The sequence below is a fragment of the Gordionus sp. m RMFG-2023 genome, chromosome 2 (assembly GCF_954871325.1).
Source record: "Gordionus sp. m RMFG-2023 chromosome 2, tfGorSpeb1-WG-v2, whole genome shotgun sequence".
In the NCBI taxonomy this organism is placed as follows: domain Eukaryota; kingdom Metazoa; phylum Nematomorpha; class Gordioida; order Chordodea; family Parachordodidae; genus Gordionus; species Gordionus sp. m RMFG-2023.
The window spans coordinates 6,912,119-6,927,968 of record NC_088776.1 but is presented as its reverse complement, the minus strand read 5'-3'; the positions used below and the strand labels follow the sequence as shown (position 1 = coordinate 6,927,968).

Sequence of the window (15,850 nt, the reverse complement as noted above, 5' to 3'; positions counted from 1 at the left end):
TATTTTGCCCATAACTCATAACCGGTTCATTCCGTTGCTTTCAAGATCAATTAACGGGCTACACAAGGTGATCCTCAAATCGTTCCACCAGCTTCAAAATTTCGCACTTCCTTATTTTGCTTATAACTCTATAACAATTGATTCCGCTGATGTTTGATTTGAAGATCAATTAAGACTCTAAATATTGGCATGGGTTTTGTTAATTGATCCTCACATTGTTCCGCCAACTACACGGACCTATAAATTAAGAAATTTCAGGGCTCTAAAAATTTCTAGACCTAGAAACGAAATTTTGCAAAATATTTCTACGAATTATACCCTTAAAAGTTTATTAGATTTAATGAAGTATTAATATTCCGTAGTAAATTATTCTTAATATTTCCTAATTCCGTTTCTTATGACAAAATCTTAATATTTAACTAATAGCCCGATATTCTTTTTAAATATCCACCCTTTGGCATTACAAACATGTATGAAAAAGATTATAGAATAAATATTTAATTTTAATATGCAACCTCACTCATCTTAATTCCCTGTCCAAAAAAGGGTATGTATTTACCAATGATATTTTACGATTCCTGGTTACCTCAAAGAAATTCATCTTTTTTTTGAGGATTCATAAAATTAAAAAACTTACGTTTTGTAATTCAATTGGATAACGCAACGCGTTCCATTATTAGAAATTTTAAGTTCATTCATATTCTTTTTCATTTAATAACCATAAAAGATGTTAATGAAACTTTTGATTGCATATTTTGCCATATTCCAAGGTATAATTTAGTCCTAAAATATTAATAAAAATCATATTTTTTAGTATTCGTCAAGTCTAATTCAAAAGTACCAATTTCAGAAAATTTGGTACAACAAAGTGATGGTTTAAAAACAGATGATAACCTACTTAAAAGGTAAATTTATATAATAAATAATATAATGTATTCAAAAATAGAGAACCAGAATCTTTGGTTCTGGATGGCTTAAATACTGAAGAAGCTAAAGTTTTAAAATCAAAGATGGAAAAATTTCAGTATCAAGCAGAAGTGGATAGAATGATGAAATTAATTATAAATTCTCTATATAAAAACAAAGAAGTAATATTAAAATGTTAGATAACAAATTATATTATAATTAAATTTTACTCTTTAATATAATATTTTTCCTAGATATTTCTTCGTGAGCTTATATCAAATGCTGCTGATGCTCTTGATAAAATTAGATTTTTGAGTGTTACAGACTCATCAGTTTTAGATACTAATAAAGATCTCAAAATCATGATTAAGGTATTCAAATTTAATTAACAATCTCTATATTGCATTTGATAAGGTTGATAAGGAAAATCATATTCTTCATATCATTGACACTGGTATTGGAATGACAAAAGAAGATTTGATAAATAATTTAGGTAGAATTTTTTTTAAAATCATATATTGAAAATTATCTACTTAATTTTTATTCTTATTTATAAATTTCCACATAATTTAATGATGTTTATAAAATACAACATATTCAAATTAGTTGTTATTTTTATAAAATGAGATTCTTAAGTTATTATAAAGTAATTCAACCTTAATATATTTTTAAAATTAACAATAAATATAATATAGACCTACATTAAGGCCTCATTTAAGGTAAATACCAAATACAATTTATAATTTATTGTTAATGGATAGTGTAGCAGCATATTTTAACATTATCAATTTTGTAAATTACAATACATGAATGCCTTTGTGTTATTATATGCTTATAGCAAACAATGACTAACCTTTCATGTTACTAAGTTTATTTTTTAGGTTTTCAAATAAAATATAATTATTTTATAACATTCCATTTTTATATCTATTTGTACTTTTACTACAAAAGTTTAATTTCCCATCTAAAGTCCTTTCTCTGGATCAATTAATCCTTAACTTTTAAATTACCTAAACATCAACCAATTTGGGGCAATATTTGTTTTCAAAAGTGCCATTTTTTCACTACAGCAAAAAAATCATAATTTGAAAATTTTTAAGAATTTTTGCTTTTTAAAAAATTATCATTTTAATTAAATTTGATACCCACAAGGCCCATAAAATGATGGCAATTTAAAAATTCAAGCTGGGTATGCTTTAAACTAAAAATATGTTACAAACCTTGGCTATTGAAATGAAATATAAAACTGGCAATAATTATATGCTCATATATTCAATTTTATATAAAACAATAATAGATAATAGAATAGAGCCAAAATTATATGAAATGGTGGAAATTTTTAAATATGCTTGAGGGGAAAAAATATTTGACCTTTGCATTAAATATAACAATATCCACCCCCTCCCCACATATATAATTATTGAAGATTATTACCAGTGTTGTAAAAAGATATTTTTCAAATAGCTACAGAAACATCATATAAAAATAGATCTAGATATAGATACATAGTCAAAAACAATCTAAATCAGATACAGGCCAGGCCCTAAGCTTAACCCGGATACATGGGCTCAGCTGTATTTTATTTTGATTTTTTTAAAGAAACCTAGGTCAAGTCTAAAACTTTTTTTTTTAAAATTACCCGGGCCAGACCAGGCTATATATTATAAATCATCATTGTTAGCTACAAAAATTAAAAATGAATGTAATATATTTTTAAAAAATCCAGGTTGGGCGTATAAAACCCAGATGCAAATAGTACAAGTCAGCTAAAAAATTTGTTCAGCTGATATCACATCTATATACAAATATATAATTAAAATGATTATTAGATTTAAATAATTTATAAACAAAATATTTAATTAAATAATTATAAATAATTTTTAGATATTAATAATAAAATGTTCTCAAAATTTTTATCATTCACTCCACTTGATGACAAAGTGGTTGTTATTGCTTTAATCATTAAATATATTAAAATTTTGACATTCATTTTTGAAAAAATTATTCAAAATTTGATGAATGCTAAACTTATATAAATATTTAAATCTAACATTAAATTATTTGATTAATTTTCAGAGATTGCCTATAAATATTTAAATCTAACATTAAATTATTTGATTAATTTTCAGAGATTGCCTATAAATATTAATCTAAAAAATTTGATACATATTTTTAAATTAATATAAATAAAATAATAATATAATTTAAAATCTACCATGTTTTCATCCATTGTGTGATAGTTAAAAAGTAAATTAGATACAGCCTCTAAAATAGTAGAGATAGAGATCTTTTAATAAAAGTGTATATATACAGATACCACATTTTTATATCTAGATACAAACTCTGATACCAAAAATAATATATTTCTTAGGTACGATAGCTCGTTCAGGCACTAGCGAGTTCCTGAAGACTTTCTCGGATGGATCATCTCATCAGGCCAGTGACCTGATTGGTCAATTCGGTGTGGGATTTTACGCATCTTTCCTAGTTGCTGACCGTGTTGTCGTTGTCAGTAAAAATAACATGGACGACACTCAGCATATCTGGGAATCAGACGCGGAAAGTTTCAGTGTGGCCGCTGATCCCAGAGGAAACACTCTTGGAAGGGGTACCCAAGTCAGGTATTAAAAAAACATTGTGAAATATTGAATTTGTAACCAAAAACTATGCTTACTTTTAATTTAAATGATTACTAGTTGTGAGATTAGAGTTTATTCGAAATCAAAAGTTTTGCATTTTAAATTTATGTTCACAATTTTTTGCTGCAAAGGATTTAAAAATGGGGGTTCTCGCAACAAGGGCACTAAAAATGATAATAAATGGATTACATAGAAAGAATAAAAGAAAAGGGAAAGAAATAAAGATAATAGTGTTGTACATGATGAGCGGGGATTTTTATTTATAAGTTATCCATTTCTAGATCAATTTGAACAATCAGAATCAATATTTGTAATTTGAATCCTGTTTAATTCAGCCACATAAATTATATTGTGCACGCATTTATTTTAAATGAATATTTTTAAATTTATTTCTTCAGCCTTTACATGAAGGAAGAAACGCAGGATTTCTTGGAAGAGAATACTCTGAGGGATTTGATCAAAAAATACAGCCAGTTTATCAACTTTCCCATTTACTTGTACGAGAAATCTGTAAGCATTTTTATTAATTTATTAAACCTTTGAGTGTAAAATAACATTCTTGTCACATTTAAATTATGCTTGAATCAAATTTCGATGATTTAATTATATATTTAGTATAAAACAGAGATATTAAACGATACCATTTTTTTTGGCCATTATGTTGGGTGTTTGGCCTATACCACCAATGACAATAATATTAACCCAAATTGACGCACATAAGCGTTAGTTAATGTCGTTAGGTCCATACGCCTTTCAATGGCTTACTTTAATGTATTAACACTTTTTAACAAATAAGATATCAGTATAGGTTAGTATTAATGCCATTGAATATTACCGAAAGAAATAAAGAAAGCATTAAACGGGTTTACTTTAATTTTAAAATCATTTGAACAAAATTGTTTTAAAAATTATCAATTTTTTTTTTACTAGTAAAAAAGATTCAATCTATATTAACAAATAGATTTACATATTATCAAAATCAATATAGCTATTTAATCTTAATGTGATCGTTTTTAACACATTAACCCATTAGGCTTGATAATTAAATAAACCAATGCGATAATAAAATCATGTTGAGGTTAATCAATACCTCAACAGAATGAAAGACTTATACAAAGAAAATTACTTAAAAAGATGACAATAAACGAAACCATTTTTTTAAATAATTTTTTTTTTAAATTTGAAAAGCATGTATTGGCCTCATTTTTTTAAAAAAAAATTTTTCATCAAATAAAAAGGTGGCTTATCACGTAAATATTTTTTTAGACTCGGAGTAAATAAAAAATCATTAAATTTTTTTTTTATTATTTATAAAATTAGTTACTAAATATTAGCTGGGAAGAAATTGTTATTTTTAGATTGTAAGTCATACTGGATATATTTTTTCTAATTGACGTTGTAAAACGATTTACCCTATTTTAAATTAAGATTATAGCCAAAATAATATAGCTCAAAACCTCTGGATTTTATTGATAGATATCCAACCCTATCTGCCATCTGGTGTTTGTTTTTTAGCCCAAAATGACGTAAGCCTAGGGATTTGATAAATAGAGGTTACAAACCTTTCTCCCATTTATGAGCGAAATCTCCCGGTTTACGTAATATTATTTTGGCTAAAATCTTAATCGGGCCTGTTTAACAACACTACTGCCATCGATCAGGAAAACCTCCAGGTTTTTGTAGTATTTTTTTTGTGCTAAAATGCTGGGTTGGCCGTTTTTAAAAATCTGACCGTTTAACAACACCAGTTCAAATGAGCGCGGCCCGTCAATGATAATTTTACCTATTTCTTTTAGCTGATGGTTATTATAAGTTTTATAAAAAAAGAAAAATTTTATTTCTTAGAAAAGGTAATGAAAAAACAAGGAGATTACTTTTTGTTGTATCCTTTGAATCTTAAAATCCCCCCCAAAAAATTGTTTAATATTTCGATTTTCCTTTCTTGATTTGATATATTTTTTATAGGTGGAAAAGGTTCCAGAACCCGATATGGAAACTGTCAAACCGGAGGAAAAAGAAGGCGAAGAGACGGTAGATAAGAAGTCTCCCGATGATGATGAAGATACGAAAGTACTTAAAATTTTTATTTTCACGATTGACAAACGTTTTAAACGAATTTATATTTTTCCTTTTAACCGGTGTAGTAATAGATTTTTTTCTCTCTTTCTCATTTTCTTAAAGCGCACCTCTAGGTTGCCTTCCAAACGATATATAATTTGTAACTTTGGAATAAATATCTTGGACTATTTTGAGATTTAAAGCGAATCAAGATTCGAATTTAAAAAAAAATTCTATTTTTTAGGTAGAAGAAGTGAATGAAGATAAAGTAAAAAAAGCCCCCAAAACTGTCGAAAAGACCGTATGGGATTGGAAAATCATGAACGGAGCTAAGCCTATTTGGACTAGAAAGTTAAATTTATGTTTTTAATGTTAAGTAAGCAATCTAAAATTATTCGATATCCGTTTCGAAATTTACGAATAACGAATTATTCGGCGAATAATTAATTTTTTGAATTATTTGTAAATACTATATAATTCAATTTTTTTTAAAAACCTAAAATCCATTCTAGTCAAGAAAAATATTTTCTGGCTCACGCAATAACAATTTATTTTTTAAATTGTTGTGAATAGTGACAGTTTTTGTTTAAAATTTCCTAAAGATTTAAACAAATATAATTTGTAAGATCATGCAATGTAAGAGAGGAAATAATGAATAGCCACTTTTTTTAATATATCGTTGCAAGCCTCAATTTTTTGTTGAATCAAAGATATCTTCCAATAAATATTAAATTCTTTTTAATAAAATAAATCATTCTAGACCGGCAGATATAAAATCCGAGGAATACGTAGAATTTTACAAAGCCATTTCCAAGGAGACTCAGGAACCTTTGGCTTACATACACTTCAACGCGGAAGGCGAACTTACCTTCAAATCTATTTTGTATATCGGAAAATCGGCTCCCGCTAACATGTTTACCGATTACGGTAGGTTATTATACATTTATTTATTTTTCGAAACTTTTTATTTTATGGTTTGCCTAACATTTGCGCTAAAACGAGAGTGTACTGGCTCTTCTTGGCCTTACGTGAATGGGATTATTTAGATTTCACTAATTCATTTTTAACGCGATAACCAATTCTATGAGAGTTTAGAGCCAGAACCATGGCTCTAAGGATCGGAAATACAAACCTATTTTTTAAAAATTTCCAAAACCGAAATTCTTTAATATAAAATATTCGAATACATGCTAATTTTGGTGGGAGATCAGCCAAGATCAGTAATAAATGGTCATCTTTGTAGATATTACCGTATAGGAAAGCAAAGCATATATCGAATCATTAGAATTATACTATTTCTTAAGTCATAATTTATTATATTTTTTTGCCCAAAAGTATGCATAAACTTTAAACATCTCTTCTCTTTGCGACAATAAACACACAGGTAAAAAGGTTGACCACATAAAGCTCTACGTTCGTCGCGTTTTCATCACGAGCGACTTTGACGATATGATGCCAAAATATCTATCTTTCGTGATCGGCATCGTGGATTCGGACGACTTACCTCTCAACGTGAGCCGCGAAACGCTTCAGCATAGCAAGCTCCTCAAGGTCATCAAGAAAAAACTTATTCGCAAGGTCCTGGATATGATTAAGAAACTCGGTGCCGAGGACTTTATAAAGTTTTGGAAGGAGTATAGCACCAAGTATGACATGCTAAAATTAATATTATTGGGTTGCCTTATTTTTAAGGGGGTTCGGTTTTTTTAGGTTACGCACTAGTTAATAAAATTAACTTTTATGTTGTTTGGAGGTTCTGTACTACGGTTGATTCTATTCTACAGAAGCCAATTTCCGAGTTAATCCGGGGCGACTTCGGACTGATCAATCATGGAACCCTACTAAAACACCTAACATTTATTTAAATATTATTTACATTTAGCATGAAGTTGGGCGTAGTAGAGGACCCTTCGAACAGGAATCGTTTGGCCAGGTTAGTCAGGTTCTTTTCGTCCTACAACGAAACGGAAGCCATTTCCTTATCCTCCTACGTTGAGAGGATGAAGGACAAGCAGGAGTTCATTTATTTCGTAGCCGGACAAAATATGGCCGAGGTATCATACATTCATATGATAAACATTATCGTAATATTGTACCATTTAAATGGCAACCTTATCAAACCTATTTTTATATTATAATGGCGTAAGCAAAGCGGATCGTAGCCCTCAGGCCGAATTATTTTTTTTTTGAAATCGGGGTTTGATAATAATAATAATAATAAAGGTAAACCGATAAATGGCGTGACGCTTCCTTTTAAAATCGCTAAGCTGTAAAATAGATCGAAGAGCAGTTAGAACTAGAGATTTAAAAAAATCTTCAAAAACTGGAAGATTTTTTTGCCAAAATTTTATGAGAAAAAATCTCTTGAAGAACACAAAATTTGAGATTCTTTCCTGAAGAAGATTTAAAAAAAAATTTGTGATTTGATTGTGATATAATTTTTAATGCATAAAATCAGAAAAGATTTACTTGTGGAACATTTTTACAAAATATATAAATTTTTGGTAAAATTTGATCATAAAAAGCCTATGAGCTTTCTCTTTTAAAAAATCTTCAGACATCTAAGCTTAAGTATTTTTATTTTAAAATAAATCTGGTCAAACTTGGAACTCTGTTGTGAAATTTACCTTGTTACGATGATACGTTTTATTAAAATATTGTACCATTTCTCAATTTTTATTTTACCACAATGATATTTAACAGGTTAAAAACTCACCTTTCGTGGAAAGGCTCTTGAAGAAAGGTTACGAAGTCCTTTACTTGACTGAATCCATCGACGAGTATTGCATTCAAGCTTTGCCAGAATTTGATGGCAAAAAGTTTATGGTGAGAAAAAAAAAATTAATAATATTCAGATTTAAGGTCGTGTCCAGCTTAATACTTAATGGCCGGCTATTTACCCATCTTTTAAGTATTGGCTCAATAGAAGAAAAAATTTAAAAACAAAAAAATGAGAATAATATACGAAAAATAGCAATGCCACTAAAATACGTCCTCCATCCGATACTTTTTAGTCTATACTAAAAAGCAAAGTATCCAAATTAAGCCGACTTAAGGGCATATAAAATTTTATTTTGTTAGATTTTAATTTTGGCAACATGAGCCCCCCCCCCAAACATTGAACGTTTTAAATCATTAAAGGTTTTTAACATTATAAATGGGAAAACCGTATTAAATCAAGTTGCCATATTTTTAAAGTGAAAGTTGAGTTATTACGGTTTAATCCTAATAAGCATTATAATTTGTCAATGCCAACATTCGTAATGCGGTTCGTAGGTGGGCCTAGCATTCACAGTGTTATAAGAAATTTGTTTAAAAAATTTTTTTTATTAGAACGTAGCTAAAGAAGGACTCAAATTGGACGAAGGAAAGAAGGGAGATGAGAAACAAAAGGAGATGGAAAAGAAATTCGAGCCCCTCACCACGTGGCTTAAGGAAAACGGTTTGAAAGATAAGGTTTGCAAAAAAAATAATAGTCACTATCAAATTTAAACTATCATTATTTGCTAATTTATAATCATTATAAATTGTTTTTTTTTAAAAAAAATCTCTACATCTCTACACATTTCTTAATATGACTTAATCTTTAGGCATTCATTTTTATAAGAGGATTTCCCTAAATTTCAACCCGTTAACAAGTCAATTTCTTACCATTTCTTAAAATCATTTTTTCTCTTAACTACTTTTAACACTTTAAACACTGGTATAAAAAAAAATTCTCCATTTATATGATAAATCAAGCATTTTCTTATAAATAAGGATTAAACATTATTTAAAAAAAATGACACATTTTATAATATTTATCAATTTTATTTGTTGCATTATTTAGTACTAAATTTTAAATGGATTATTTTATAAATATTGTGAATTTCCGTGCAAAATAGATCGAAAAATCTCAAATTTCTCAAAGGTTAGCGGCCTCCTCTTGCGCCCTAGTGGCTAGTACTTATGGCTGGAGCGGTAACATGGAGAGGCTCATGAAGTCTTCCGCCTACGCTAAAACAAACGACCCCATGTCAGAGTAATAAGGATTTGCATTGTTTAAAAAAAAATATTGAGCGCGCGTGCATTTTTTTAAAAAAAATCCTGACTTTTAAGAGTGCCGTTTATTGAGTGAAAGTTTATCCTTGCCTATTGTCGAATGCTCGGAAGTGTAAACGCCTACAAAGTTTATGATTTGCGTCTGAACAATAACAATTTGAATTTCGCATCTTGAGACGATCATATATGCCAGAGAGATGAGAAATTTATTGGGCTGCGGGTTTCACGAACTAATAATAAGGATATAAAAAAATGACAGTGAAAGATCCAATAAGGCGGCTTTCGTTAGCCACATATCTACAAGAATAAAATTGCATATTATGATTTTGGGATATTTTCAATTTTAAGGATAATTTTGAGGGCGAAAATATATTTTTTAAAATTTGGCTTAAAATATGAAAGATAGAAATTGAGTTAGAGAGATTTTTTTTGAAAACTCTGCTATAATTGAATTTAAAGAGATATTCCAAATATCTACATAGATAATGATAACTTTTGTTGCTGAAAAGAATTGAGGTTATACATGTTTTTATTTTTTATTTTCCAAATATTCATATTATGATGCCAGAGCAAAAAGAATATTGATTCCCAATAATTGTAAAAACAATTAATATTCAAAGTTAATAAGGTAAACAATAGAATTTTAAATTCCCTCAATTTGCGCTCCACCAATCCTGCCATTCAGTCTGATATTAGGAGGGAATTTAGCCGTAGTTCCTATAATGGCCTGATTCTTACCAAAAATGCTTGCTTTTAGCCTCTTTCTGCGCATAAGTCCAAAATCTATGGTGCATTTTTAACCGCTTTCTTATAATATTTTTTTTTAACCTTTAAAACAATCATCACATATCTATATAACTCGCTTTATTTTATTTTCCATACGTATTATAAATTAATCGTTGCTACTAATATCGCTTGCTTTATCAAATTTATAATATTAGCTTGCTTTTCTTTACAATTTTTTACCTCTTATTTATTGCCCTAAATTTGCTACATTTTAAAGCGATACAGTTTATTAATTTTAATAATTAAAACAGGATCGGAGGGCCTTTGCGCGATTATAAATACTATATGCACGTGTGAAGCATCTCGTTGAAGGAACTCCGATTCTGGAATAGATTGCGCCTTTTATTAATAAAATGTAGGGCTAATACTTGTACACGAATGCCCGCTTACTTAATTAATTCGAATGTAATATAAATGCGCTAATAGGCCGAGAAAGTAATATTATCCAAACGGCTATCCGATTCCCCTCTAGTTTTGGTGGCGCAAACCTACGGCTGGGATGCCAACATGGAGAGAATGATGAAATCGTCCACTTACGTCAAAACGAATGACCCAAATACCGAGTTTTTAATTTCCCTTAATAAACCTATCACGGCGCCGAGCTGTTATGTCACTACTGCTCAGATTTTAATAAAGAAAGATTAGAATTAAGTTTTACGAGCATCAATATTTTAAGAGAGTGAATGATATTTAAAAAAAAATTTATTTCATATTATAATCAAAACTTATGTATTAATTATATATTCATGGTATAATAAAATATATCATTATCTTTATAAGGTATTACGCCAACATGAAAAAAACTTTGGAAATCAATCCTAGACATCCACTGATCAAAGAACTATTGAGGAGGGTTGAAGTAAAAAATTAAATTTTACTGAAAAATTTCAGGATTTTCATATAAGTTATTTCATTAAAAACTCGCACCCGTATAAATTAATGAATAGAAAAATATAAATTATATATTGAATCATTAAAAAGCATTTGAATATAACAGGAAGACAAAGAGGACGAACTTGCCAAAGATATAGCCTTGGTGCTTTTCGAAACGGCCACTCTGAGGTCCGGTTATAACTTGGCCGATACCAAAGGATATTCAAATCGTGTCGAGAAAATGATGAAAATGACCTTCAACTTGGCTGACTCTGAAGTAACGAAAAATATTTAAAATATGATGTGTTTGCGTGTGGAAGAAGGCGAATATGTAAATTACTAATTGTGGTCATTTTGTCATTTTAATTGGGAAATATAGAAATGATTTAGCCGATTATATTTAAATAGCTTTCCCTGTCTTAGATAAATTTCATTCTACATAATTAAGGAATAAATTATAACTATGAGAATAATATAATAGATCTAACCTACAGGTAGCAATCATAATTAGGGTTTGAGGGGTAGTATTTTACTATTTCTACATGCGAAATTAGAAAAATAATATTTTATATTAAAGAGGAAATTTAAAAATTAGACCATGGCAATAATTAAGTTTTAAGGTAGGGTTGGTCAATAAAAACCAATTTGATTTTAAGAAAAAATCAGCGATTTTAATCGAAATTTTAAATAAAATTCTATTTACTAAATTGGATCAAAATACTTAATATGAAGAAAGGCAAGGACAGATTATTTTCTAATTAAGTAATTTTTATATGAAAACTACCAATGCTAGTAATGATTTATTAGATAAAAAAAATACCTAATTTATATTTTACTTAATATAAAGAAAGGCAAGGACATAAATAAGTAATTTTATATAAAAACTACCAAATTGTACTATTAATTATTACGTATTAAATAAAAAAAATACCTTATTTATATTTCATTGTTTCAATTTTCGACAATTAATTGGCAATCGTATAATTCTATTCTCAATGTAGTGAGGAATTAATATTCTAAAAAAACAGGGTTCAGAGTTTGCAGTTTAGGAAAATAAAATCTTATAAAATTTAGTAAAAATAATAGAAACATCAGCATTTTTAAAATTTATTTTACTATATTTAGCATTTACCATAAAAATAATTTAATCATTATAAATTAGAATAATAAAAATACAATTTAAAAAAAGATATTCTATTTGTTTTTAAAAATTTTATATGTGAATTATCATTGATAGCATCCAAAATTTAGATGTAAAAATTGAAAGATCGATATTTTATGTCTACCTTTGACAGTACATTGCAACTGGTATTTGAATTTAATTGTTTAAAGTAATCAAAAATTTTGCCAACCCTAGTTTAAGGGGTGGTATTTTAATATTCCTACATCCGAAACTAGGAAATGGTGCTGACAATGTTATTTTGAAAAATAAATTTATCCATCGGGTTTAAGGTGGGTCCCTATTTTCCAAAGGTTTGTCTTAACAATCTTTATCCTTTAAACTCGGGTTCACCCATTAATCATTTTTTTTGGGTGCGCTCTATTTTAATTACGTTAGCCACTTTTCTGAGCCATGTCACCATTTTTAAGCAGATTCTGTCACCACCTCTTTATTTGTTTTGTATGGTATATGGAGGAGTAGCAATTCCATTCCATAAATCATATGCACTTAAAGCATCGCGCAGAATATAACTATTATATTTTATCTCATTATTTTATATTACTAAAAAAATATTATTCAAAGGTTGAGCCCGAGGAACACTTTGACGTCGATGAAGAAGAGGAGGAAGAGAGCGACTCTAAGGAAGACGGCGGCGATAAAGACGAGGAAGATGTAAACGAACAAGAAACAACTAAAAAAGAGTCTCCTGATAGCGTAATCTATTTTTTTTTATAGATTACCAGACATAAGAGATACACCAATACATAATATCTGTATCGATCGATATTTTATTGGTATCTGTCGATACTTTTCATCGATATCCTAAAATAATTAACCCTCATAAATTAAAAAAAAGTATTAGCCGACATTAAGCATGTAAATCTATGAAAAAAATGTTAAACCTTTAATAAAGGGTGCTAATTCTTATTTCCATTTATTTCACTTTTAAAAAAAAAGTAAAATGTTTTACTATTATAAATTATAGACAAAAAATAATAATATTGATGTATTAATCTGCTTTTTTCCCCAACACAATAATAACATAATTGGTATCGTTATCAGCTGATACGGCTAAAAGTACTATTGGCACATCTGATAAACATTATCAATGAATAAACCTATTTTCACATTATATATTATTAATATCTATTTTTAGGAAATCAAAGATGAACTATAAACATGATCCGTATCCAAACCAAATGATAAAACTGTTTTAATGCATCATAACATTTCCTCACACTAAATTCCTGATTGCATGATTTTTATGTATATTATCATTTATGTATTTTGTAAATGATGTATATTTTATTATATGAATATTAAAGGATACAATTTTTTTTGTTCAATTATATATCTATTTTTTATAAAAAATGTAAAAATAAATGACACATAAAATGTTTTGTACTCTTTGGTCTAGAAATCCTTAGATGCTCTAGCAATTTTTTAAAATCTATATTTACTAGTACCACATAATTACTCAAAGATTAAGAATTTACCAACCTTTCTACCTTCTGAGAAATCATTTACTCATCTATAAATATAAGAAAATTATTCCGAATTTCAACTATTAAACTTATTTAATGTGCAAAACTTTCGGAACTCGATTTTTGTTTTTCTATCTTTAACATTAAGCGGAAGTCACTGGTTGACATGCTTTTATCACATTCTAGAAAGCTGGATTAAGCAAATATAAGTTGTAAATTTCATTTTATTTAGTATAAACACTCAATTTCTTGGTAAAAATGAACTAATAAATAATAACTCTTTAATGCCGCGCTTATAAATGTTTTGAAAAATATTGATTATAATTATAAAAGGGACTACGTCTATGGCTGTGCAAACGGGGTTAGCAGGCGTAAAAATTTTCGTGCCTTTACATTGATTTTGATTAGTGTTCTATTCAAGTTAGAGCGGCTCAATATTTTTAATATTTCTTGTGGAGTAGTAATAGTAGATCGATTCAAAATAAATGAGCCGGCTTTGAAACCAACTCATACGTCTCATTGAGCCTTTCAATTTAAACTCGTATTTTATGACTCCAACTCGTGTTCAAAGTTGTATTTTAACAAAACTAATTTTGATTACCATTTTTTCCTATTTAAAATTACTTTCTTTTATACTAATTTTGATTCAAATTTTCTTGTAAATTGGAGTTTTTAAAGAGCTGCCTAATTAATTATAAATTTTGGCGGCCAAAAAAAAGCTTAATTTTTTATATCTAAAATACATCTAAATATTATTTAGGCATGCATGATGGTCAGGAATGAATGAGATAAAAAATTAAGTAGAATATGTGAGACATGCAATAAGTTGAACAGAAGGCCGGTGATAAAAAGAAAGGAACCATTAAAAGTCTAGGGAAGAGAGTAGATTAGAATTTTTCTAATTATATAATAAAGTGTAGAATGGGAAGCATTTAGTAGTGAAATCCAATGAATGGATTGATTGGAATAATAAAAACACAAGTATGGGTAAGGAGGATCAGCACAAAAAATTTATTTATTTAAATTTTACAAATTGTTGCATCAGATATTTTTACAAAATAATTTTTAAAACATTTTCAAGAATAAATAATTATTTTAAAAAAAATATTAAATTTTATTTAGGATAGATTTCAGATAAACAAAATTTCCTCATAGTACCAATAATAGATCTATTGATCTTAGCTTCATTTAATTGAGTCAAAGGATAAGCAGTGTCCAAAATATCTAAACACTTTGATAGAAGTAAAAACGAAATTATATATAAATTTTTTTAAAATAGACTAATTATTGCTGGAGTTATTACTTGATCAAAAAATCGAGTTTGGAATTAAGAAAAGTTCTGGTTTCATTGGAAATAAAAAAACTTGAGTTAGATCAAGTATTTTTTTCCCCATAAATCGTGAATTCAACTAAAAATAATAATTATCAAAATTCATCACTTATGAACCCCCTTTATTTATAACAGTTCAGTTTGGTTACGGTTCAGTATGCAGAAAATTATAATGGTTATTGTTCTTAAGAAAAATTTAAAAAGTTTCGGTCTGGTTCAGCTAATTGTAAAAGGTTCACTACGATTACAAATTTTTTTCTAAATTATTTTTATTGAAGCAATATCATCGTAAATAATATTTTAATTAAAAATATTATTTATTAAAATTTTTGCCATCAATTAGAATAATATATAAGAATGATAACTCATTTCTAAATATATTCTTTGAACGTAAATATATTTTTTTATCTAAGTGGATTCATATTTGTTCGTTATGGCGTTAACACAAATTTTAGTCCCCATATTTTAACAAAAACTTATGTTGCGGGAACCGCAAGTTTATATAATTTTGGATGTTAAAATTTCTTTGATTCCCAATTTATAAAAACTAATAATTTTTTAGAGTAATTAA

At 28.0% G+C, this 15,850-nt stretch overlaps 1 protein-coding gene across 1 annotated transcript; it reads left to right on the top strand.

Moving 5' to 3' along the window:
• Positions 1-660: 660 nt before the first annotated feature.
• Positions 661-13,832, top strand: LOC135925267 (endoplasmin-like). Its single transcript, XM_065460502.1, has 19 exons — positions 661-770; positions 815-905; positions 947-1,088; positions 1,161-1,277; positions 1,321-1,399; positions 3,278-3,527; positions 3,944-4,055; positions 5,511-5,615; positions 5,848-5,954; positions 6,364-6,530; positions 6,988-7,249; positions 7,486-7,657; positions 8,307-8,429; positions 8,937-9,059; positions 9,488-9,624; positions 11,211-11,289; positions 11,428-11,580; positions 13,048-13,179; positions 13,622-13,832. Exons 1-19 carry the CDS (start codon positions 728-730, stop codon positions 13,640-13,642), a joined length of 2,415 nt encoding a protein of 804 aa, XP_065316574.1. The 5' UTR covers positions 661-727; the 3' UTR covers positions 13,643-13,832.
• Positions 13,833-15,850: the final 2,018 nt, after the last annotated feature.